The 25052-nt window shown below is 55.7% G+C and overlaps 1 protein-coding gene across 1 annotated transcript in view; it reads left to right on the top strand.

Moving 5' to 3' along the window:
• Window positions 1-25052, top strand: part of Adamts2 (ADAM metallopeptidase with thrombospondin type 1 motif 2) — a 261890-nt gene that overhangs the window by 109130 nt on the left and 127708 nt on the right. The window contains exon 6 of the mRNA XM_023713091.1: window positions 16366-16525. Within this exon, the coding sequence (XP_023568859.1) occupies window positions 16366-16525 (160 nt within the window). The remainder of the gene's footprint in view (window positions 1-16365; window positions 16526-25052) is intronic.

A 25052-nucleotide genomic window follows, 5' to 3' on the forward strand; every position in this document is an offset into this window, starting at 1 on the left:
CTGTCCGCCGGGGGTGGCAGCTGGGCAGGCGGGCAGAGGACGGTCGGCGGTCAGCCTGCCCTGGATATCACGGCAGCCCCAGAGATGACGGCAGGAAAAGAAGCCAGATTTGGAGGAAACCAAAGTCAGGCTCCTGCATGCAAGGCCCAGCAGTCTGGAGAGGCACCTGTGGCCCAGAGGACCAGGAAGGCTACAGTGTGGGAGCAACTGAAAGCTGAAGTCCTTTATCTGAGAAAACTTCTGGGCCTGGGCACCCCAGCAGCGCGGGCTTTGAGGCTCAGCCCCTGCGGGTCTCGTGATCCCCTCCGGGAGGCCCACAGAGAGGAAGGGCAAGGCCCCTGCGCAGGGTGCCTGCCGGGACGCAGGGGTGTGCTTGCAGCTCTGTGCGTGCGGCCAGCGCTGTCCTTCCTTGGCCCCTGCTTCCTGCATGGCTGTGCCCACTTCCCTGGCCATGCCCTGAGCGCATGCGCCTGGTGGGGTAAGGCTGCGGCCCTGTCCCCAAAGCAGCTTCGACTGTGTGCCAGTTGGGGCACAACTGCTGGGTTGGCAGGGAGGATGACTTCCAGCATCCAGAAGGGCGAGCACCTGCTGCTGTTGCTAAGCCCGGCCTGGGGTAGTTGGTTATGGCACCCCTAGCACCCGGCACACGGGCACCAGGGCGGGTGCTGCCGCTGGCCTGGTAGGAGGGCTGCAGGCGGAGTCTTTTGGAGGGCTTGGTCCGGCAAGCGTGCCCGGGGTGGGAGGAACCAAGGCACAGGAGCCTTAGTTCCCGCAGCGGCCTCGAAGGCTTCACCTGCTCCCCATGGCGGGGCTCCTGCGGGGCACAGATGGTGAGCGTGCGACTAGTATCCCTTAGTCACTGCATGTGATCAGGCCCGCAAGCGCCCAAGCCAGTGGGTGGCGCAGGCCTAAGTAGATGAGGCAAATGGCATGATTTTAGGGTTCCAGGAGGACCAAAAACCCTCTCACAGAATTTGAGATTCTTTCGGTTCTGACCAAGAACTTCTCTGGGTGGTCATATTTATTTGATTTTAAACAAAGGAGGAAGATACTGAAGAAAACTTGGGAATCTATCAGGACCTTGGGAAATATTTTCCCAAGCAGTAAATAATGTCAATCAGGAGAACCACCTTATCTTTAGGTTGACGTTTATGGCAGGAGTGTGCAGCCTGCAGCTGCAGGCTCCTTCTAGTTAATTGGGGTTGGAACCAAACATCCCCAGCTTATCTTGTCCTTTGAGGTGTCCCAACTTCACAGACCACTATAGGCCTCAGCGGGACCAGTGACCCACAGAGTGCCTACTATGAGCGCACTGCCTGTGGGCAGACCAGGGCCTAAGCCTTGGGCAAACTCACAGGTAAATGTGAAAAGCCAACCGGGGGCAGGCCTGACAGCTCAGTGGACTAAAGCGCCTGCTTAGGCTGAGTGCAGCTGCTGGGATTCAATCCCAGAGGTGCCACGCCCCACCCATGTGGGGCATTGAGACTGGGCGTGGTGGCATGTGCCTATAATCCCAACACTTGGGAGGCTGAAAATGGGAAAATCACTACGGAATCCAATCTATATAGTGAGACCTTGTAGGCCCTGTAGACCCTGTAGACCCTGTTGACCTTGCCCTAAATACAGAAGGAAAAAAAAAGGAAAAGCCAATTGAATAACACTAAATCCTTCTCAGAGCTGCTTCATATAAGCCTCCAGCAATTCCTCCTTTTTGTTTTCCTACTAGCAGCAGTTGAATCATGGCTAGCATTGTTGAGTTTGGTGTCCCCTGTGCCAGACTAAGAAAAGAAGTGAAATAAGCAAACATGTTGGTATCGTCGGTCCTTTGTAGGCTCCGTGGTGGGTCTGGTGACAGCAGGCTTGTCACCGGTTTGAAGATTTCTTCTCGATGGCCACATGTTCCAGGACAGCCTCCACAAGGATGTTTTATGACCCGTTAATGTATGAACATACCCTCGTCCCCATGTTACCAACTGTACTGGGCCACCCCCTTTATTTATTCATCTATGTATTTATTAGGAGGTCCTTTTTTGACAAGTAGCCTTGTCTAATTCTCTGTAATGCTTGTAACTAACTTAGCTGTCTAGAATATTTTCTCTCTGAAGAGCTACTTCTAATTGTGGTTAGGGAGGACTGGGCAGAATTTTCATCTCAACTGCTTCAAGCTGAGAAGGGTTGATGTACAGGGAGACCGCAGCCAGGGGCCGCTCCACAGAGCTAAATCTAACGGCCTCAGATGCAAGTCCTATTGTCCTTTACCTATTATCAGCTCTCTTTATGAGTTGGATGTGGTGACATGTGGTCAAAGGAATCTAACATATTTATTATTGGTTTATCTGTGTGGTCACTTGAAATTTGGTGGTCTCTAGGCAGGAATAAGCCAGATTTTGGAGAAATTAATATGACTGTGGTGTGGTTTTATACATCTTGTGGTTGTAACTTTGTGCTGGATGTTCAAGACCAAGTTAGAGAGAGACTTGTATTAATTAAGGTTAAGGTCTTGCTATCTATCAAGGTCAGTTAAATCTCAGGGTTTACCCTGGAACCATGCACAGTGCCTCTCAGTACTTCTGTCAGTGTCGGCCACGTGGATGAGCCGTGGCATTGCTTGACCACGTTGCTTTCTGTGGAAGCTCAACCTTTTCTCTTTTGGATGGTGACTCTCCTTAGGACACATCTACAGTGTAGAATCACTTTCCTCTGTGGCCCCATAATCTACGTGACCAGAAGATCAGGGACTCCACTGAGTCATCGGACGTTGTGGCAGAGGTGCTCTATGCCCCGAGTCCTCACTGAATGTGGAAGGCTAGCTCCAAAATACTTGCTATCTTCTTAGCCCATCTGTCTTTCTAATTTTTGGTCTCTAAACTTCAGTTATTGAACATGCAGAAGAGAAGGTTAATGGCATTACATTGTAGTGGGAACAATGAACTTTATTAAAATTTTATATGAGTATTAAGAACCTTAAAATATAAAGTATAGCCAGAGAACTGTTATTTCTTACCAACCGTGCATGTTCTAGTAGTTAAATCTCTGTAGAATGTTAATAGACAACAGCTATATAGTTTTACAGAGAAAATTTGACATCAGTAGCCATCCATACTGTAGCCTAACAGTCTGGATGACATTTGTGTAACACATCTAAATCTCCATCCTGAAATAGAATGTCCTTTTTAGTCAGTCATCCCCACCTAGTACATAAGAAGCTTTGGCCTAATTTGTTGTCCTTTCATAGGATGTCATGGAAGAAGCTTGTAGCATTGTCTGGTCTGTTCGATATCTGAGCATCTCTGGATGTAGTGGTACATGCATAACATACAATCACACAAATTTTTGTTTAAAAATTATCATTTGACTGATGACTTCATGTTGGCTTGACATGAACCTCTTATTATAAATATCTGGAGCACAAGAGAAAGGCAGATGTCTAAATCTGAAAGAAATGGTCTGTCGCTCTAACAGTCCTAGTTACATTTTAGAAGACTACATTTGGAATGCCTGAACACAGTAATATACCATGAGATTAGTAACAATGAATTGGTATTATTTTGTTTCGTAAATTAGTTTTGTACCAACTGCATCTTTTAATCAAAAAACCTTATTATCTTACTCTTTGAAAATTTAACCTTTTGATGATGATTGATGTAAAGATATCACAATAATGTATTTTGAACAGAATTTATTGGAATGTCTCCCACAAGGCTATGGGGATTACTTGGGCTCTTTATTAATGAACAAAAACTGGTTAATGTTATTCCTGGCGGCTACATTTTTATTCATCAACTGGAGTCCTGTTCAACAATCTCTCCCCACCCTAAGGGATTTTTATTTAATTATCTTAACAAAGTTTTGATGGCCTATGAAAATCCAATTACAACACTTCAACACATTAATTTTGAGCAACGAGAGACTCTCAAGTCATAATACATAAACAACAATATGTGTTTCATTTATAAAAACAATTTTAACCAGCTGGCAGTCTTGGTGGAAGTATATCTTTGATTTAGATGAGCGCCAGCGATATAGCTCGGCGGTACAAGTGCCTGCCTGGCAAGTGCAAGGTCCTGAGTTTGATTCCTGGTATTACTACTACTAATGATTTCACACAAATTAAATCACAGACAAATGTTTTAAAAATCCAAAAATAAAAGTTTGTTGAGCACAAATAAAACAGCTGTTTATAGATTGGATGGAGAAACAAAGAAAAACATACACAAGACAATTCGCTTATACGATGAGAGTACATCCAAACATTTTTGGGGCTGGCCAGATAGCTTAGTGGATGAAAGTGCCTGCTTAGGCAGATGGGGGACTGGGCTTTGGACCCTGGTGTGCCGGCCGGCCCCACCTCCAGGGCCCCGCCAAGATGGCGACTGAGATTGGGCGTGGTGGCGCGCACCTGTAATCCCAGCGCTTGGGAGACTGAAAACAGGAGAGAATCACTGAGTCCAAGCTGTGTAGTGAGACGCTGTAGGCCCTGTGCTAAAATACATTACAATTTTTTTTGGCCAAATTACATTGTTTTTAAAATTTGTAATTAATTAATTAATTGATTAGGTATAGTGTGTCGTTATATGACTCCCAATTACAGGCATGCGCCGCCAGCCCTGGTTTGGGTGGCTGGGACGGGGTGCCCAGGGTTCCAGGGCCAGCACAGCGTGCAGTACCGGGGATCAAACCCGGGCCCTTGTGCTGGCAAGGCAGATGCTCAGACCACTGAGCTATTTCCGCAGCCCCTGGCCAAATTCAATTGTATTAGTTTTTTACATTTTTAAAGTTTGTAATAATAAAAAAGACTATTAGAACGTTTTCTGTAGGTCCATGGACGAGGTCTCTTACAAGAAGAATGTGGAAAAATGAAAAAAGCTTTCATCTGTAGTTAATATATTTTTAGTATTTTATTTTGTCTAAAGAAAATCAGTAACCTGTGTCCCTTTCTTTCATGTAGCCACCACCTTCATCACCTCCACGTTGCATTACACACTCAGACCCTCTTTTCTTCTAGCAGGGTCCTGGGATCTGTCTCTGTAAGACTCCCTAGAAGCATGTTATCACCTATTTAGACTTCCTGTTTTTAAAATACAGCCCTTGTGGACCCTTCTGTAAGCGTCAGCCCGGCAAAGGAAAGCACCCTTTTGATGCCCGCTGTGCAGCCGCCAGTGGGTGGCAGCCCTGGCTGCAGGGCCCGCAGGAAGCAAGCGAGCATTTACAGCGCCTCAGTCTGGCAGCAGCCTCAACTTGTCAAATCTCTTTGGAATAACAAAGACAGGAGTACTTTAAGGACTGAGTTTTCAACTGTCCTCGCTGGAATTGTTTCTCAACTAATTTGTGTAGCTGGATTAGCCTCCCCTGGTAAGAGGCCACGGATCTACCCAAACGGGGTCCTCAGCTTGACATCGTGAGGCAGAGCTGTTCTTGGGGGAGAAGCATCAGTGGCCCTCCTGTTTAGGTAGTACAGGCTCTTTGATCCCCTGTAAGTTTTTTCTTAGCCCTTGTCTTGTTCATATCCCATATTAATCATCATTTGTCTAATTTAAGGATTTGAATCAACTTGTTTAATTGTAGAATTGGAATTTGTTTAAAGTTAAGATCAGAATCACTCGTCAATATTAACTTCCATGTTTTTGTTTGTTTTGCTTTTTGTTTTCTGGTACCAGGGATCAAACTCAGGACCTTATACGTGCCAGGCAGGTGCTTAAGCAGCCGAGCCATCTCCTTGGCTTAATTTCCATTTTTGTAACAAATTTCTTCCTTGCAAATTGGCTGGGATGGGCAAACCCACACGTAAGCATGAAAAGCCAGTTGGCTCATGTTCAGTCCTCCTCACAGCCGCTTTGTGGTGGTCTCCATCACTGATATCTGTGGGGCCAGGGGCCTGGGGAGGTTGGTGGTCAGTGTGCCTTGGCCCTTCCCTCTGCCTCCTGTGACGTAGATGTGGCGGTAATTAGCCTCCTCTAAGTCTTCCTCGGCACCCCCTTGACATAAACCAATATATCTGGAGAAAATCATCTTCGCCCTCCTAGACGAGGGCCCCTGCCCCACAGCTGTCTGGCCAGGAGGGGCTTGGGAGCTCAGACTTGCTGGCCTCCATGGCTCAGCAGGAAAGGGGCATGGCAGAGGGCATGACAGAAAGAGGCTGGCTGGGGACAGCGTACCAAGGTGTTGGATTTCAACAGGCATGGGCTACCCCAGGGCCTGCTGCCAGCCCAGCAAGGGCTGCCGGGAGGCTGATTGAATGAGGGATTTGGACCTTGTTCTTTGAGCTCTCTTCCGTCTCCCTTCTCAAGGCCGTGCTCTGCTGTGAGTCCAGCTGGTGAGACATGATAACTCAGAAAGAAAAATCTTGCTTTCTGCAGCTTGGCAAATGCTCCCATACAAGAGTCATTTTTCTTCTCTAGTGGAGAGCACCCTGTTATTGATGTGAATGTTAATGTGGGACATTCCCCGACATGGTCCTCATACTGAGCGAGGCCTGGGGAGCGTCAGCTGAAGCTTCTGGCTGGGTGTGTGTCAGCTCTCATGACGGATGGGCACGCCTGTAGCGGCCCCCCGGTCTGAGCCTGACCCGCTGACCCTCTGTCGTGACTGGGGCCGGCCGGCTCCATTTCCTGGAGGTCTCCCCATGTCCCTGGGCCGGGGAGCTGGCTACAAGGGGCGTAGTGCCAGATGCAGGCGTCTTGTAGGCTGGCCAGGCCGTGCCATGGAGCCTGGCTTAGTGGGAAGGCTGCGGGCCAGCCCCGCGCTGGGCCAGGGTGGTGCCTTGCTGACCTCTACTTACCCTATTTTCCCCTTTTCTTCCTGCCCTGCCTACCCTCACCCCCATGCCCTTTTCCCTCTGCTCCTTTCTTCTAACAGAATGTTTGGATGCATGTTCTTTGTAAAAATCTCAAAAAATACAGGGGATTGTGAAACTCACGCACACTGTATGGCTAACTCTTTGTCCCAAGTTTCCAGGCAACCCTCCTGTCATTGCAGTAACAGTGGCAGTGCTAGCAGGCTGTTTTCCAGGCCCGGGCTGAGGGTCCAGTGCAGGATCTCATTCAGCCCTCATCACGGTGTAAATCTTATTACGACCCTCATTTTTGAACATCCAATGGGAACTTGTTTCATGAAAACATGGGCGCTCAGTGAGGCCGCCACATCCGGTGGCGCAGCTGGCATTGGGTCTGAGCAGAGGGACTTGGAGGGCACAGGGCCTACTGCGGACTCCACTGGTTCTAGGCCCCAGGAGATGAAGATCTTACCCATGAGAGCTGTGCGGGAGCCAGGCCTGCCTCCTTCACTCACCAGTATACCACGGACATATCTGTTTGCCAAGCAGTGAAAAATCTTCGGAATCCTTTGGCCCAGCAGGACACATGAATTTAGTAAGTTTTTCAGGGCACGGAGTGTCGGAGACCCTCTGACTACTTACGTTTGTTGTGACAGCGGATATGTTTGCTCTTGCTGCCTCATCTAATCTAAAGTGCTCTGCTGTATGTGGTGTTTTTGGTGCTGGTTTTCTGTCCAGTCTGTCTTCAATATTGGAAGGCATGTGTTAGTTGTGCTTGTGGCTTTCCAACTACAACCGTTATTCTTAGGCTGACATTGATTGACTTAGAAACTTATCTCTAAGAGTTGATCCATTCGTGGATGGTTAGGAAGCCAAAACAGTTAACTAACTTTTTGCCTCCTCCACATTTTCTTTTGTGGAATTGTTTGGCCATCCCTCCTTCCCCAACTTAGTAAATGACTTGCACATTATTTTTATATTCCACAGCTTTCCTTTCCAGAGACAAATAGTAAGCGACTTTGGGTTTGAAGTCCTTGTGGTCAACGATGGCAAAGCCAACTCCATTCTGACATTAAGCATGAGCTGCACAGTGTGGCAGCTGAGGAACGATGGAGGTGCCACGTGTGGCCAAAGCTGGGTGCTTGGGGGACTTTCAGGCAACGAGTGTGAGCCTAGTCTTTCTGCACACCTCCTCGCCTGAGGCTTTGGGGTGCTCAGGGTGGCGCAGTGGCTAGCTGGCAGAGGACAGTCCTGTCTTGAGCCTGCATTTTCTTTCTAATGCGGTGTGTCCTTCTAGGCCAGCGACTCCTCAGAGCTGGCCTCACGGTGCCCTAATGTGGTACTGACCACCCATCAGCAAGCACCGAATCTTGTCAAGATCCTAGCTAGCTTCTTGGCAGCCACCAATACAGAGATCCTCAAATTCATAAGGAAGCACAAGGGATTCATGTCTTAGTTACTTTTTACTCGTTGCTGGGACAAATACCGGACACTCAAAATGATGGAAGGAAAGGTTTATTAAGCTCACAATTACTGGAGGGTTCAGTCCATATTCCGCTGGCTGCAAGGCAAACAACAGCAGTTCATGTAGCAGAAAACAATGAAGAGCAGAGGAGGAGCAGCAGCTGCAGCGGCGTCCATCAAGCCTCTCTCTTCCCTCTGCGCTGACTGCAAAGACCAGCTCCACAGTGAAGATCGGGGCTCCTCCAAAGTGGCGTGACTGCTGAGATCAAGCTCCTTCGAAGACTAAAACTTCTCCACGGAAGCAGGGCGGGGCCTCAGGAAACCAGGCAGGGCAGCTTCCTGCCTTTCTCAATTCCTGGGCCCTGCCCACCTGCAGGGCGAGGCCCCCACGCTGCCCAAGCTGATTCAGCCAAGTTGACACAATGTATCAACTAATACAATTCAGAACACCAAAAACAATTTTGAAAAGGGAGACAAAGTTGGAGGACTCCCACTCTGCAATTTAAAAATGTACTGCAAAGCCATGGCGCTCAAGGTCATGTGGCAGTGACAGAAGGACAGACGTAGATCAGTGGAACCGAACTGTGAGAAATAAATTTTCACATTGACTTTTGACAAAAATGTTAAGATGATTCCACGGGAGAAAAGGCAGGCTTTTCCACCAGCGGTGTTTGTGCAGCGGGACACCCACCTGCAGGGGGCTGAGCTGGACCTCTTCCTCACACCACGCACACAGTGGAGGAGCTGAAGCGTTTTACACAATTCTTCTTAAAATGTGAAATAAGCCTTTGTCACTTTGGGTTAGGCAGAGTCTTAGATATGGTGCCAAAACACAAGTGATACAAGAAAAAAGTAGATCGATTGGAGTTCAAGAAAATCTTTTATGACTTTAGTGGACATTACCGAGAAAGGGAAAAAAAGTCTACAAAATGAGGAAAATGTTTGTGCATCCTGCGTCTACTGAAGGACTTGTATCTAGAGTGCACAAAACGACTCCAACTCAAGAAAAGGAAGACTGTTCCATCTAAAATAGACAAGGGGGGGCTGGAGACATAGCTCCTGGCAAGTACGAGGTCCTGAGTTCTATTCCCGGTAACCCCCTCCCCCAAATGGACACGGGACACAAGCAGGTGTTTTTCCAAAGGAGATTAATGGCTAAAAAATCACATGAAGAGATGTTCAACATTTTTGGCTGTCGGCAAAATGCAAATAAAAACATCACAAGACACTAAATCACCTCTGCTAGGGTTGCAAAATAAAACAGGGGGGCAGGGAAGAGACCATGAGTGTTGCTGGGGGCAGGGGAGGAGTGGAATCCTTGCGCACGGCCAGCGGGGATGTGCAACGGTGCAGCCTTGGAGAAGCGGTCTAGCACGAGTGACCATGTCCAGGAGAGGCAGGTCGTAGAGACAGAAAGTGGATTTGTGGGTACAAATCCAGGAGGTGAGGGCAGAACGAGGAGTGGAGGTGACTGCCAGCTGGGCAGGTGGCTTGTGACGCGTTCTAAGACTGATAGTAACTGGACAGCACTTCCACTGTACCATACAGACCAGTGGATTTCGGCTCCTTTGAGCTGTTCTATATTTTAAAAGAATGAATCTTACAGTGAAAAAACCTGTTCTTCCAGTTGTGTTTTAAACTCTCACCTACGCCAAGTGGAGTCTCATTTGGGGCTGATGGGCCTTTAACACCGCTCTAATACTTCCGTCTCTTCCTTATAACCAAAAGAGATCAGGATTCATGCTCAGAGTCTTAACAGACCAAGCATCTGGTTGGAATCTCATAAAATAGGGCTAAGGGAGAGATTGGACTGGCTTCGAAGAGTGCTGGGCTCGGTGACCTTCATGGCCACCCTCAGTGGCTCTGAGGTAGGTGTGGCCAGCAGGGCGGTCTCTAGGCCTGTGTGGGCTCCCTGGAAGCCTGTGCCAGTGACCTCACTGTTCTGAGCCTGCACATGCCCTGTCAGTAGGGCATCTGCTGTACAGAGCTCTACGGGAGTGTGCATCTCTAGCCCATCTGAAAAGCCCTGTGTGACATCTGGATCACAGGGAGGAGTCAAGGCCTGGGGCCCCCTGCGTGAGCTCAGCTCCCTTGGGAACAATGAGCAGGGCAGTGGGAAGCTCCGAGATGCAGAGGGAGCTGGAGGAGGAGCAGCCTCTGGCCTTGGGGTGGAGGCCTGGTGCCCGGCCTCTTGCAGACAGACACAGCGACGGGATCAGTGGGCTTGGGCTCCCGGTTTGCTTGTTTCTAGTTCTCTTCCAGAGCGTGCCCAAGTGCTCTTGGAGGCCCTGAGGGCTGAAGGGAGAGTGTACGTGCTGCCCGCCCCACTCCTCATCTGCAGAAGAAGGAACAGGGACTGTGGCAGGACAGGAGGGGGCCCGGGCAGGTGGACTTGAAGCAGGGCACCTGGCCGGGCAGAGTCCAGCCTAGCTCGGCCCTGCGCTGGGCCCTGGGCGCACGCGACTTCGGGGATAGGCTCAGAAATGGACCTGGCCAGTTTGGGCCAAAAGGGACTTTTGGGAATCAGGGATTCATCTGTAGGGCCTAAAAGTAGGTCCAGGGACAGACAAGGCCCAATGGGCAGAGACTGCAGGGTACTGTGGCACTTGGGGACAGTGCTGTCTGGTCACTACACTTAAAGCAACTGGGAGGCCCCAACTCAAGGGGATGGCCGGCACTCGACAAGGGCCATAGGTGTCTATCCCAGATGCCAAAAGGGCTCGGCAGGCAGGGCTGTGCTGCAGGGGCCCTTGGAAGGCGCAGAGCAGGACTGGCCAGGACGCTGGCTCCTCCCCTCTGGACGGTCCCTCCAGTGCCAGTGCCACTTCTCCAAGAAGTGGAAAAATCTGCACACAGGTGTCCTGGGTGTGCAGCTGTGGAGGTGACTGCTGCTGGGTTATCTGCACAGCCACTGTGCAGCTTCACGGTCCCTTCCCGGGATGCCCCTGGGGTACTCTGCAGTCCCTGTCTGACAGTGTCCCCAAGTGGGCGGTGCCCCAGCGGGGCCACTGTGAGGCCAGGCTCGTCTCTGGAGGGGAGGCTGTGACCACTGCCCCTTGTCCTGTTGAGCCTCACAGATTCATTGCCTGAGGAGAGGAGGGGCATGGACGTTGGCAGAGTCAGCACTCTGGGCGAGTCCAGTGGGACTTAATGCAAGCGTGTGCGCATGTGCATGCCAGGGCATGCTGGGTACCCTTTGTGCAAGTCTGGTTCTCTCTGTTCAGATCAGCCTTGGCCTCTTTCTTTTCTGTCTTTTCTTGCTAAGCTGGGGATTGAACCTGGGTGCTGTACCACTGAGCTGCTCTTAGACCTTTTTTTTTTTTTTGACCAGGGTCTTGCTAGTTTGTTCAGGCTGAACTTGTGATCCTCCTGCCTCAGCCTTCTGAGCAGCTGGGGTTCCATGTGTGCCACATGCCTGGCTTTTGCCACCCTTGGTTGTTCCCACTGTCACCTTGACAAACACCTGCCAGCCTTTGTGCCAGAGGCTGCAGAGATGACAAGGCTGAGTGACAGGCTGGTCCAGGGAGCCACAGATTGGGAGAAGGGGCGGGACACTGACTGGTGCTTCCTGTGAGCACTAACTATGAGGTGCCAGAGTATGAATGCTTTAAATGCTGAGGAGCAGTGCATGGCTGTTCATCCTTTGGATTCTTATAGATTTTTAGCTTTTAGTTTCCATTTCTAGCAACTCTTTCACTGTAAATCAAGCAGCAAAGAGCAGAGCAGAAGAGGAGGAGGCAGGGAAAGCCTTGCGCAGTTCCCCAAGGTTGCGGGGCTGCTGCGGGGCTGCTGAGGGGCTGCTGAGGGGCTGCTGGCTCTGGGCTCCTGTAGAGGCACCTCAGCTTTGGGACTGAGCCCTCCTGGGAGCACCTGTCCATCCCAGGGCAGAGCTGGGTGGCATGGCGGCCCAGACTTGCAGAAAGGGTGGGGTGGGGTGGCGTCCCATGCCCTCTGGGAGACACAGGTGGGACAGATGTCGGGAGGGACAGATGGGCCGCCAGGGGCTCCGGCCTGAACACGCTTCAGATTAAGGTACTTGGGAGATTTCTTCAATATTTATCAAGTTGGGAGCAGAAACCAATTCTTATTAATAAAGATTTCATGTAAAAGCAGATACACTTGCCACGGGCAGCAGGAAAATGAAAGTCCCGGAAAGAACTCAGCAAAACGTAGTTCATACGTTGTGCCTTATTTTCCTGTCAGTTTTCTTCAGCCATTCTTTGCCAGGGTTGTTCTTGGAGTGCACACTAAAGTGGTGGAAAATCAGGCACCATCCTAATGAACCCCAATTTTGAGAAGAGCCCTCACCCAGGCTTTTTCAGGCTGGTGGCCCTTTGGGGAGCTTAGTGGCATCTCAGGGTGATAGTGAGTGTCTCCCACGTGGTCACCCGTTGGTTGGTCTCAGAGGTGCTCACCCACGGGTGCTGGGGCGGTCACGCGCTGGCCTTGGTGACGGTCATCTGCTGATGTGGGGTGGTCCTTTGCTGACCTTGGGGGTGGCCACACACTGGCCACATGGCAGCCAGGTGCTGGACATGGGGACATGTCCCCGAGGATCAGCATGATGCCCACATGTGCATTTCAGCTCTCAGTGCGGATGGGGCAATTCTGGCAAGGAACATGTCGAGAGTCTGCATCTGAGAGCGCTGGAGGCCTCTGCTGTGTGAAGCCCTGACTTGCAGGCCTCACAGCTGCCTTTGGGGCTTCAGAGCCCTTCACTGGGACACCTGAGAGAGCCGGCGCGGGGGCTGAATCAGCTATGCCTGGCTTCCTGCTCATGGCAGCGTCAAGTGGACCCAGTGTCCTCGGTCAGCTGGCGACCTTCCCCTGGGCCGGGCTAGAGCCGAGAGCCTGACTGCAAGAGGTCACTCTGCCAAAGAGGCCATGCCTCACCAGGCTGTGCATGGTTTTGAGGTCACATTAGGACCCACCAGGGTCACTAGGGCCTGTGTGGGGATCACCGGAGCTACCTAAGGGGTCCTTTGGAAGAGGAGCTGTCCTGAGGCACAGTCTGTCCCTGCTTGCCCAGGAGGTGAAATCTGGCCCAGGTGCGCCCCCAGAGGCCCCGGCAATCCTCGTTCTTCTCCGGGACTCGTTTCCTCAGTAGGGTTGGTGGCATCAGTTGGGCTGAGAAGCTCAGAGGTGGGCCCTGCTTGGGATGAGTCCAGGGCGGTGTGCCACTGCAGTGACCCTGCAGGGACAAGGGGCCTACCCTCCACTTCCAGACGCAGGATGGAGGCTCCAGGAGAACCCAGCCGAGGTCACCGACCAGCCAGAAAGGGTGCTGGCACCCTGGGCACCTGGACAGCTTGCTCACTGTGGCCTGGCTGAGTTAATTCCCACACTTTCGTGAGTTCTATTAATAATGTGGGTTGGAGACATCTGTCTCCCCTAAAGCCACCCATACAGGGAGAGTCCGCCTGGTGCTGGATGCAGTTGCTGCCGTAAACGCGCTCGCATGTGCCGTGCACGGGGACCGCCCTGGCCCTCCCCATCCGCCTGTCTCGGAGGACGTGTCCTGAGCTCTGGGTCATCCCGGCACTTGGCCCATGACCATTTGCTGACCGTGCCAGGTCTGACAGCACCCGAGGGCTGGGGATGAGTCAGAAGCGGGGTGCAGGGTTCCCACCAGGGCTCGTCTGTCCTCTCACAGCTCCGTGACCCCGTTCTGCTTGTTCCTGCTGTCATTCTGGGCCTCCTCCCTGCCGCAGGCTCAGCCTGTCCTTGTGGGTCCCCTCCCCCTGCTCTTCCTGTGTCTCCCAGGGAATGAATGGCCTCCCCTTCCCCGGCTCTCCCTGGGACACTGCATGTGTTTCCTGTGGCTGTTGCAACAAATTGCTCAAAAGAACAGGCATTTATTCTCTCCTAGTTCCTAATCAGCACAGCCTGGCTGACATCAAGGTATTTTCAGGGCCAGCTCCCTCAGGAGCCCCTGGGGAGAAGCCACTGCAGGCGTCTTCAGCTTTTGTGGTTGCCAGTGTCCCTTGGCTTGTGGCCGCATCGTTCCAGTCTCTGTCCCTCTGGTCACATTGCCTCTTCCTCCTCCTCGTCAGCCTCCCGTGCCTTCATCTTGTAGGAGGATGGACATGTGGTTGCGTCTAGGGCCACTCTGGTCATCCAGGACAGGTGGCTGAGGAGCCTTGACACGGCTGCACCTGCAAGGCCCTCTGTACCGCACGGATTGCTGCGCACAGGGCAGCGTGAGGACCTGGATAATTTGGGGGGCTGTTTCTCAGCAGCCAGAGACCTGGCAGCCCTGAGTCAGATGTGCCCCCGAGTCCTGACCTGCGTCCTGCCCTTCAGCTCCAGGTGCCGTGCGTCCCTCCAGGCTGTTGCCCCCAGGAGTCAGCCTCGGATGCCCCAGGCCCCGCCAGCTGCCCACTGTCCTCATCCTGACACCCCTGTCTGACGTGCCGCTCCTCACCTGCGCTCAGTGCGCTGGCACCCCGCAGTCAGCTCTTCCCCTTGGCCAGGCCTGCCTCTGGGCCCTCGCCGGCGCGGTTCCCTCCTCCCAGAGTACCAGCTCTCTCTGGCCGTGCGTGTGGCTGCTGCAGAGGGTCAGGCAGAAGCAGCGGCCTGCGCTGACTTCCTGCTCCCAAGCCATTCTATGTGTCCTCTGTGTCTGTGCCAGTCCCCGCTGTTGGCTGTAGCTGCTACTTCCTAGTGGGCTGTTCACATTGTCCCTGGAGCTGGGGGCCGAAGCACCAGCTGGCTGAGTGTGCTGGGCAAACGGCATCCATGCCAGGCTTGCCACTCACGGCAGAGGTCGGCATGGCAGTGCTGGCTCGGCTGTACTCGAGGTTCTCAGCTGGCAGTGGTCCAGCAGCCTGAGGTCAGGGAGAAGAGGCATCCTGTCCTCTACTCCGTCCCTTCTCCCAGCCAAGATGATGGCATGGTAGAGGCCACGTGGGTTATTTTGGGGTGTCGTTCCCTAACATCTGGGGCTACAGGCTGAGTGCACAGCCTAGGGAACCCCAGCCCCTGCCAGCTAACCCAAGTGTCTGGTGGGCAGCAGAAACGCCAGTGTGTCCCACTTTCAGAGAGGATCTGGGAATCGAGTCACTAAGATGGAGCCTTCCGGCTCTTAAGTCTGAGTTCAGGGTTTGAGAAGCCCATGGTGGGTGACAAGGTCCTGATCCAAAGGAGAGGCACCTACAGGTTGGACGCCACGGGAGGCCCTGATGTAAGACCTTTGGGTCACAGATGGTACACAAAACTCAAAGCCGAAGAGCAGTCGTTGAGGCAGCCGACTGAGCAGGACGACCAAGCAGAGGACCGTGCTGTGCGCCACCGTGAGGGGGCAGCTGGGAGCGCCTGGGCAGGTACTGAGGGGAGGGGCTGGCGTGAGGGTGGGCACAGGGATGCCCATGCTGAGGGCCTGGCGGGTCAGCTGTGTGCCCGCCACCTGGTGACTCACGTAAGGGCTGGGAGGACAGTGACAACTGCGCCTTGAGTGCCACAGGACGGGCAGCCTGAATCCAGACAGAAGCAAGAGGGAGAGACAGGAGGACACTTGCCTGTGGTGTGGTCTTGGGTCAGGCGGGCAAAGGGACAGGCCGTGGGGACTGCAGCCAGGTACACGAGCTTGTGTCTGTCCAAGGCGTTCGCTGTGGCAGGTGGAAGCCCTCTTTGGTGGGAGCCTGCATTGCAATGCTTTGTCGCAACATGAAATTTCACCATTTGGAGTGTTGGATCAGTCTTGGCCCAAAGTGGTTGTGTCTGGGTGGGTTCAACACCTTGCTTACAGTTTTGACCTTTGTCTTGAGATTTGGGCCACTAGGGTAGGGTGGTCTCAGGCTCCTAGGTGTTGGTTCTTGGTGTCCTCCTGGGCCTACGGATAGGCCCACAGCTGCCTTCGACACGTTGGGTATCAAGCGCCACAACTCTTCTAGAAGGACAGTTGAGGCGTGGGGTTGGGAGGACAGTGGCCTGGCCTCTAGAAGTGGTACCTGAGCCCAGGAGGGACACCTGCCTGTTCCCTGCAGCCCGCCAGGGCCCCAGCCGAGGATGAGCCAGAGCTGGACAAGACCCTCCGGAGGAAGGCACTGCTCTCTTCCAAGACCCCACTGCGCCCCCTCTCGGGTCTGTTGTCTGCTGGGAGTGTGAACCTCTCCATTTTGCCTCTGCAGGCTGGTCTGATCCGGATGGAGGAGGAGGAGTTCTTCATTGAGCCCCTGGACAAAGGGCTGGTGGCGAAGGAGGCTGAGCAGGGCCGCGTGCACGTAGTTTACCGTCGCCCGCCCACATCCACGGCCCCTCTGCTCAGGGGCCCACAGGCCCTGGACACGGGTAAGGCTGCTGTGGTGGGTGGCTGTGAGGGAAGCACTGTCTGGGTCCTTGATTTGCAGGGTTACGTTTCAGGGGTGGAGACAGCCCTCTGTGGGCCTGATTGCAGGCTGGGGAACAGGCCTGAGTGCGGCCTGGCTGACTAGCAGGCACAGTGGGGTGCTGGGGCACGGGGCTGGGGCCCCGGTCTGGGCGCATGTGGGCAAGAAGCAGCCCTTACACCCAGTGCTGGTCAGCTGTGGTCCTCACAAGAGAAGCAACGTTGTCCAAGGCTCTCCCTTGTGTTGCCCACAGACCAGCACGGTGGGCAGCAGGCCAGCCCAGCCTGCACCCCTGGCCCTCCTGTGGCCGTGCAGCCTGTGTGCTCACAGGAGAGCCCGAGCGCTCCTTCCTGATCCTCACGGTGAGCCCCATAAAGACCCGGGTGCTGCCAGCTGCCTGCGTGGCCTCTGCACGTTTGTGCGGTTTTGTCTTTTTCAACTTTGAATGGACATGAGCTTTGAACCCGGCAGCCTGAAAGGAGCTGCGGGAGATTGGGTGATGGCTCCCGGCTGCAGCCCTGCCACGGTGCCCAAACTGCCCGGGAGCCTCTGCGGTGTGGCGAGGCGGAGGCCCGGGCCTGCCGTGGCCCTGCAAAGGCTGCCTTTCCTGGGGTTTGACCATGTGGATGAGGCCGCTTGCCGGGCCTGGCTTTCGTAGTGCAAGCGGGCAGCTGCGAACTCGGCCCTCGGCGTCTGGCCCTGAGCTCTTGGCTGTGGAAAGCCGCTGCGGGTGGCAGCAGCGCAGCAGGCGGCCCGGGGGCCTGGGCAGGCACGTCTGCCCGAGCAAAGTGAAGGAAGTGCTCTGGAGCCCTGCGCTGCGTTGTACTTCCGCTTGTCTCTCCCTGCGGAGCGGCCTGGCTCATTAATTTCGGCCTCCCAGCTGACAGATCAATTGGGTGCAGCCTGGCAGGGCCCTGTTCTCATTTCAAGAAGCTGTGTCGGGTGTCTTAGCAAAGGAATTGTTCCAGCAGGAAGCCCAGCATGCCGTGGAACCGATCAATACCTCGGGTGGCCCCTGCGTGCCTGATAATGATCGTCTTCTGGGGGTGCCAGCAGCTGGGCTGGGGGGCTCCCTGCTTGGCCTTCTCCAGCTTTGGCCTCAGCACCACCTGCCTCCCTCCAACTTGGGAGTGTGAATATCTCCATTTTGCCTCTTTCTGTGTGTGCATATGCATGTGTGTGTGTGCCCGTGCATGTGTACATGCATACATGTGTGTGTGCACGTGTGTGCATGTGCATGCTTGCGTGTGCTCACTTGTGGTAACCGTGGTGGACAACAGGGCAATGGAGACAGGCCAAGTCCTGGCCTGGGCTTTGACCTTTCCTTTCTCACAGCTTTGGATGGGGTTAGAAATGCCTGCCTCTCAGGCAGCGCAGGGCCCCGCCACGTTGTGCTTCAGGCCTGGTCCTCTTGGGCTGGCCTCTGCTGGAAGGTTCTGGCAGTTCAGGCAGCATGAGGCGGAGCCTGCACTGTGGGGCTGGCTGGGTACCCATGGCCGAGTCTCTGACCCCAAATTCCACAGGGCTCTTATCTTCCTGAGCATGGCAGCCCTCTCCTGTGGCCTCGTTGGCCTGACTCTGTTTTCTAGACTTCCACTGGTATTTGGCCTCTTCTGTTGGATCCTCCTGCTAGCTCACAACCCTGGCCCACCTATGTTTAATAAGAACTTGGAACTGAGAACATGGGAAAGGAATTTCAACTCAGAATGAGCCCAGAAACCACTGGCCTTGAAAAGTCTGGGTGAGACCAGCTGGTCAGGTGGGGTGAGGCTGGAGGGTGTGGCGGCGTGGCTGATCATGAGCCATGGCAGGGAGGTGGGCCTGTGGCCTGTAGTCCAGGCCGTGGGTATGGGTATAGGCCTTGGGTCGTGGGCGCTGGCCACAGGCTTGGGGTCTGGAGCTCAGAACCCTTTCTTTGTCTTTCCTGCCCAGGGTCAGCCAGACTCGTATGAGGGAGGTGGGTTTGTGGACAGCCTGTTTTCCCTGGATGTGCCTAACAGTTCCTGCATGGCCAGAGCTGAGCTCAACGGACTCCCTGACTGGACAGGGCCCGGACCCAGTTATGCTCGGATAGCTCAGCTTGCCATTGGCCTCGGCCGTCGGGGCCAGAGCGCCGTCCTGGGGTGCACAGAAGCTTTGTACTGTGGCCCAGCATAGAGGAGGACCCGGGTCGCTGGGCACAAAGCCCTAGGGCCTCAGAGCAGAGGGTGTGCGCATGTTGGTGTGCACATGTGCATGTGTGTGCATGTGTGTGCATGTGCGTGCTTGTGCTTGTGTGCGCACGCGTGTATGGATGGGGGAGGTGCTGTGGCTCGGGTATTCCCTGAGGCTCTGTGCCAGGGTCGATCCCCCAGGGTGCGGTGTCCACAGTGGTGGAGCCCTGAGGAGGTGCGGACGTGTGGACGGTGCCCGGGCCTGGGCTCTGCCCCCGTGAGAGGGTCCACACTGATGTCCTGGAGCAGGTGGGGCATGCAGGGGTGAGTCGGTGCTCGCAGGAGCAGGTGGCGATAGAGCAGGAGTGCCCGTGTGGCGCTGTTCTCCAGTGCTGCTCCTGCCCTCGCTGCCACCACCACGTGACTCGTGGAGGGGCCCCCACTAGGATGCGGGTGCCGTGCTGTGTGAGCCCTCAGCTTCGGGAATCGTGAACCCATGACACTTTCACTTTGTAACTCACTGCCGGAAGGGAGCCTGTGACAGCAGTGCCCTCGGGGCACCGTGCCGCGTCTCCTGAGAGAGGCTGACTGACTTGTAAGAGAAGGTCTTCATTGCTTTCGTAGCTTTAGAGACTGAAGGTCCAAGATCAGGCGGCCTGGTTGCTGCTGCCTCTGTGAAGGACCAACAGCTGCTGGCGTCCCAGCAGAAGGCACTTGTGGGCCCTGAGGTTGCAGCTCCGGATGCGAATCCAGGAAGTCCATCTCAGGAGTCTTTCTCCAATCACTGCTGCCAGGCCCTTGTTTCCTACAGAGAGTGCCAGTCACAGGATGTAGGAACCAGGACGGGACCTTCAGCGGTCCCTCCTGGGGAGGCTGCTGCCTGGTGGGTGGCGCACAGGTCTGTGACACCTGAGGGGAGCAGCTGGCTCCAGCCTCAGCCAGGCCTGCCCTGTGCTCAGGAAGGGTGAATCAGGCGGTGGCTGGGCTGGACACAAGACCACGTCTTGGAGAAGCTGGCCACTGCTGGCCTTCTGGTCTGCTTGTCTTTGCCTCCAAGGGGCTGGTTGGAATTCTGCCAAGTCGCCGTGGCTAGGTGCTGGGCATCTGCAGGAGGCCTGGTCATCTCGAGGCAAGAGCTGTGGGCTAGGATGTAGCTCAGTGGCACAGCCCCTGCCTGGCAAGTAGGAGACCCTGAGTTCAGTTCCTGGTACAAAAAAAGCACAAGAGCTGCAGAGTGTGGCCCTCAATACCAATGAGGTTAGCAGCACAGAAAAAGAAAACATAACTGACTCCGCCCTTGGTCTGGCTTTATTTCCCTATTTTTGACGCAAACATGAACAACAGAGAAAACATTTATGTGAAAATGAAAACGGCAGCACAGGTGAGGCTCACATGGTCCCAGGCCCGGGCTCAGCGTGGGCACAGGGCAGGCCCCATCGTGGGCACAGCCCTCCCGGGTACCCCTGCCCGTGGCCCGGTGGAAGGGCAGGTGTGGGCAAGCTCCTTCCCTTACTACCAGGAGGATTCAGATATCGTATTTTTATGTGAGCCTTCCTGATTTTAAAGTGGGGCTTCAAATTTCTGAAAGGCGCCCTCTGGCTCAGATGAAGCTCACGCCCCCATTGGCCCTGCTGAGATGAGGCAGCAGTGGCAGCCTCTGCCCTGCTCTGGGGCTGCCCTCCGGGCCCAGCCACCAGACGGAGGAGGGGCAGGGGCTTCCCGTGCCCAGGCTGCGGAGCCCTGGAGCCTCGCCAGGACCCTGCCCCGCCCGAGCGAGAGACCTCAGCCCTGTGCCCGTGACCTTGGCTGCTGCTGCGTCCTCGGGCACCAGCGCCAAGCCTTTGCCCGCTGCTGTCAGGCTGCAGCGTCCTCCCTGATGGGCAGAGCAGGCACGACACCACAGGAGCCTCTGCCCTGCCGCTGCCAAGCCTGGCCTGCCAGGGAGGTGATCAGATCCCAGGCGCTGCGCCGAGCGGCTGCTCCACGTGGCCGGGGCAGCTGGCTGGGCTGCTAGAGAGCCTCAGCCCAGCGGCTGCAGCCAGCCCTACCGGCCAAGTGGGCCAGGAGCCAACCCCTCCCAACCTGCGCTTGGTCCTGCTGCTGTGCCTGAGCCCAATAGGAGTTTTCCAGGCTGCGGGAAAGCTCGCAGTGGACATGCAGGGCGGAGCACTGAGGGCAGGGCTGACGCCTCAGCTGTGTGGAGGCTGCAGCCTCAAATGACCCGGGCCCTGGACAGTGTCCTGCGGACAGTGGGCAGCTCTCACAGGGACCTGAACAAGAGTGCTGTGTTCTGGCCAGCCCGCTTTGGCTGCAGGAGGCGGAAGGCAGTGAGGAGAGGAGCCCTGTCCTGACTGGTGGCAGGAAGGAAGTGCTAGGGCTCTGCTTAGAGGAGGCAGCACTGGGCCTCAGTGATGCAGCGGACTGGGGCGGAGGGGACAGGCCCGTCAGAGGGGGGTGGGAGAGAATTCAAGAGGCTGGGGCTTGGGAAGCATGGCGCTGCAGCCACTGTTGTCTTAGCTCCCTGTGGCTGTGGTGGTGGGTGCCACACACTTAGCAGCTTCAGGCAGCACAGCTTGTTCCCACCGTCCTGGAGCCGGGACTCTTCAGGGGTGTCTGGGCCTCCCAGGAGCGCCCGGGGCTACTGCGTCCAGGGAGCATCCTGCTCCTGCCTTGCCCAGCTCCCAGAGGTGGCCAGCACCCTGGGCTCCTCGCGGGGTGACATGGGCTCTTCTTCCACAGCCAAGTCCCCTGTGCCTCCCCTCCTAGGGACACTTCAGATTGCTTTTGTGGCCAGGGGTAACCAGGATGGTCCCCCTGCTTTAGAGTCCCAGACTGAATCCTATCTGCTGTCCCCTTCACCTACTTGTGGGCACTGGCATGTGGGATGTGGACCTCCCAGGGGTCATGGCCAGCAGCAACCTAGCTCAGCCCTCCTCAGTGACAAGCCTGGGACCTGGGGAAGGGCACACAGAGCACAGAGCCAACCCTTGGGTCTGGCTGGTGTCCCTGTGCTGGGACCTCTGTGTCTCCAGCCCAGACGCTGTGGTCCTTGCCTCACCTGGTGACCCTCAGCTCTGGCATCTGGGCTGGCTCTGTACCTGTAAGTTGCCCTTCAGGCCTGCTGTGTTCCTTCTCCTTGTTTCCGCCATGGTGTGCCTGTAGCCTGGGACAGGAGGAAAGCCTGGAGGAGCTCCGATTGTGACTTGAGGTGGCGGGCCGGGCGCCAGGAGGCGTGTTTCCCAGCTGAGTGTACCCTTGGCAGGGGCCGCAGTGCTTCTATCCTGCGGGCTGGCCCTGGGGATGGCCGTGGGAGGGAGCTGCCAGGGTGCTGACGTGGCCCCAGGCAGGGCAGGGTGGGCGGGGCTGGCACTGGGAAAGCCGAGGCTGCCCTTTCTCAGAGGCAGAGTTGTTTGGGGTCAGACTTGGACGGAACACTCAGCTGCAGCGAGTGGGGGGTCTGCGGTCTGGCCTGCTTTCTGGCCTGGGGCCTGCAGCTGGGAGCTGGCTTGGGGGAGCCTATGGGTGGAATGGGACGTCACTATGCATGCACCGCTGTCCATGAGTGGCCTGTCATCTGACAAGTGCTCACAGCTTCCCTCACCTGCCTCCAGTTTGGCTTAGCCTATCCCACCAGTCCTGCTTCCCCAGCTCTGCCTCTGGGACCTGCTTCGGGTGGAGGCAGCAGGTACAGCAGCCCCGGGAGCGTCCTGGGTGGCTGGAGGCCTCGTGACCCAATGGTGGCGGTCTTGGTTCCCACTTGCTGCCCTCCAGCTGTGACACAGGAAGCCCATCCCCAGAAGCCGTGCTTCTCAGAGGAACTTCTGCAGCCGCACCAGGCCGACACTTGGGAGTAGGGCTGGAGCGTGTGTGGCTTGAGGCCCACCTGGCTGTACCACCGCTGACTGTAGAGCCCTAGGGTACGTGCCCAAACCCTCCCTGACTCAGTTTCCCTACCTTTAAGTGGGTACAGCATTCCCGGCACTGTTGGAGCTGGCCACACTAACCCTCATCTTGTGTGGAGCCCAGCGCCTGCTCCTTGCTTCAGGGCCTGAGATGCCAGAGGCCTTTGACTTTGTTCCCGGCCCTCCCTGCCTGCCCCTTCTTGGCTGTGGTCTCTTCCACAGACAACAACAGAGGGACGCTTTTCTTCCTTTTCTGGGATCTGTGTTGTGAAGGAGCCCAGCGAGCTCTTCTGAGGTACGCGGTAGTCACACCGGGCTTCCAGACAGCGCACAGCTGGACTGAGGCAGAGGCCTGTCACAGGTGTGCCTGGGACTTCCCGAGCACCAGGAGGAGGGCGCCGTCTCCGGGCAGCTGTGCGCATCTGGTGTTTGTCGGCCCCACCTGCTGGGGCAGGGCCTGCTGGCTGGCTCAGGATGTGCCTCAAGACCAGGTGGGCTCCCTCCCCGCACAAGGCTTCCTGTGCGCTGGGGGACGAAGGGGGAGCGTGGTGGTCCTGGGACAGGGGCTGGGTGGCAGGGGCTGTGCTGGGCAGTTCCAGTGTCAGTACGGAGGTAGCCTCTGTGCTGGGCGGCAGCGGGCGACGTTGGGAGCCAAGCGAGGACAGGCCTGGCTCAGAGACGGGCTGCAGAGTGCACTCTGTGCATGTGTACCAGCAGAGACCCTGATCACAAGCCCATTTCCTCTCAGAGTTCTCGGCAGGATGGCAGACACCTTCAGCCAGCTCCAGGCCTGAAGTGTTTTCTATAAAAATTTCCAATTTTCCTTGACCCATTTCTCTTTGAAATTAATCCCAAGCAGTGTGGTGCACTTGGCCCTGAAGGAACCCTGCCCGGGAAAAGTCACACAGTTAGGTGGGGACATTGGCGCTGGCTCCTCCTCCTCCCAGCGCTGGCTCATCCTCTGTCTTGAACCCCACCTGGGGCAGCCCAGAGACGGCGAGGGGAGGGGCAAGGAATCACCCCAGATCCTCCCGGCTGCAGCCCTCAGCCCAGCCGGGGAGGGAATCAGCTCCACACCCCGCGGCCGCGTGCCCCTTGCTCCCTCTGCCGACACTCGCGACATGTACCAGTCTCCCTGTCACTCCGCTCAATTCGGAGTCACTCCTGACTGGAATACCTTCCTCCCTTTCCTGCCACCTCCTGTTGGATGTAAGATGCCCCTCACCCTGCAATGTCTCCCCTGCTGATGTGAGCTTGGGGAGTACACGGACTTCCTCTGGCGCGACCAGGGCTGTCTCCTCAGCACCGGCCATGTGGTGGACACCCAGGGCAGGGAAGGGGGGCTGGGCTCTCGAGTTGGGACGACTCTCTGAGAGCCCTTGACTTGGCTCTCTGGTCTTCGCGGTACCTGGGGTGCTATGGTTTGCTATGCTAAAGGCTTAGTCCAGCCTGCGGTGCTTCGGGAGGTGATGGGATGTCCAAGAGTTGGGGCCTAATGGAGGAAGTGAGGTCACTGGAGGTGCGACCTTGAAGGGACTACTGGGAGACCGCCCTATTCCTCTTCCTGTCTTTTACTTCTTGGTTTCCATGACATGAGCAGGCCTCCTCTGCCATATGGGCCTGCTGTGCTGCGCTGGTCACCACGGGCCAGAGCAACAGGCTGTGCACCCCGGACAGAAAATGCTGAAGCCAGGAGACACAATAAACCTCTCTTCCTTTTTAGTTCATTGCCTCGGGTATGTTGCTCCACTAACGGAAAGGTGATTAACACGGGGAGGAAAGCCTCAGGAAACGTGCCTCCATCTGCCGGAAGCTCAGCTAGAGTGTCTCCCCCAGGGTCGTGGCAGCATAGGGGCACACGCCTGGGAGGTGCACGGGACCGGGCGAACCTGTGCACACTCAGCTTAGGGCTGGTGAGACAGGACGAAAACTGCAAGAGGCTGGGCCAGGACCTGGCCGAGACATGGCCTGCGGGCTTAGCCTGTGTGGAAAAGCCAGGCTGGGGAGGGGCGGAGCGCTTGGGAGTCCTGCAGGGCTCACCAACTCCCAACAGCAGCGCGGCGCCCAGACCACAGGAGGAGCAGGAGCAGAGATAACAATGCCCGCAGCTGGCGGCTGGGAGACAGGCTCTGCACTGAGCCGTCCTCCGCTTCCTGCCACACATGCGTTCCCATTTGCTCACTTATTCGGCACATTCTTACTGAGTGTGCATGGTATAAGCGGGTCCTGGGCACGCACAGTGGGTGAGCCAGAGGGAAAGCCCCGTCCCCAAGCTCACGTCAGCAGGGAGACGTGATGAGCAGTGGAGAGTCCCATTGCAGAAGGTAAATGGAGGCAAGGGCTGCGGGAGAGCAGACGGTGAGGGCGGAGGTGCCCCCGGCCCAGCAGGACAACTGTGGGACTGAGATCGGCGTGGTGGGGTAGACCACAGCCG

The sequence above is a fragment of the Octodon degus genome, unplaced genomic scaffold, assembly GCF_000260255.1.
Source record: "Octodon degus isolate 3935 unplaced genomic scaffold, OctDeg1.0 scaffold00029, whole genome shotgun sequence".
Classification (NCBI taxonomy): Eukaryota; Metazoa; Chordata; class Mammalia; order Rodentia; family Octodontidae; genus Octodon; species Octodon degus.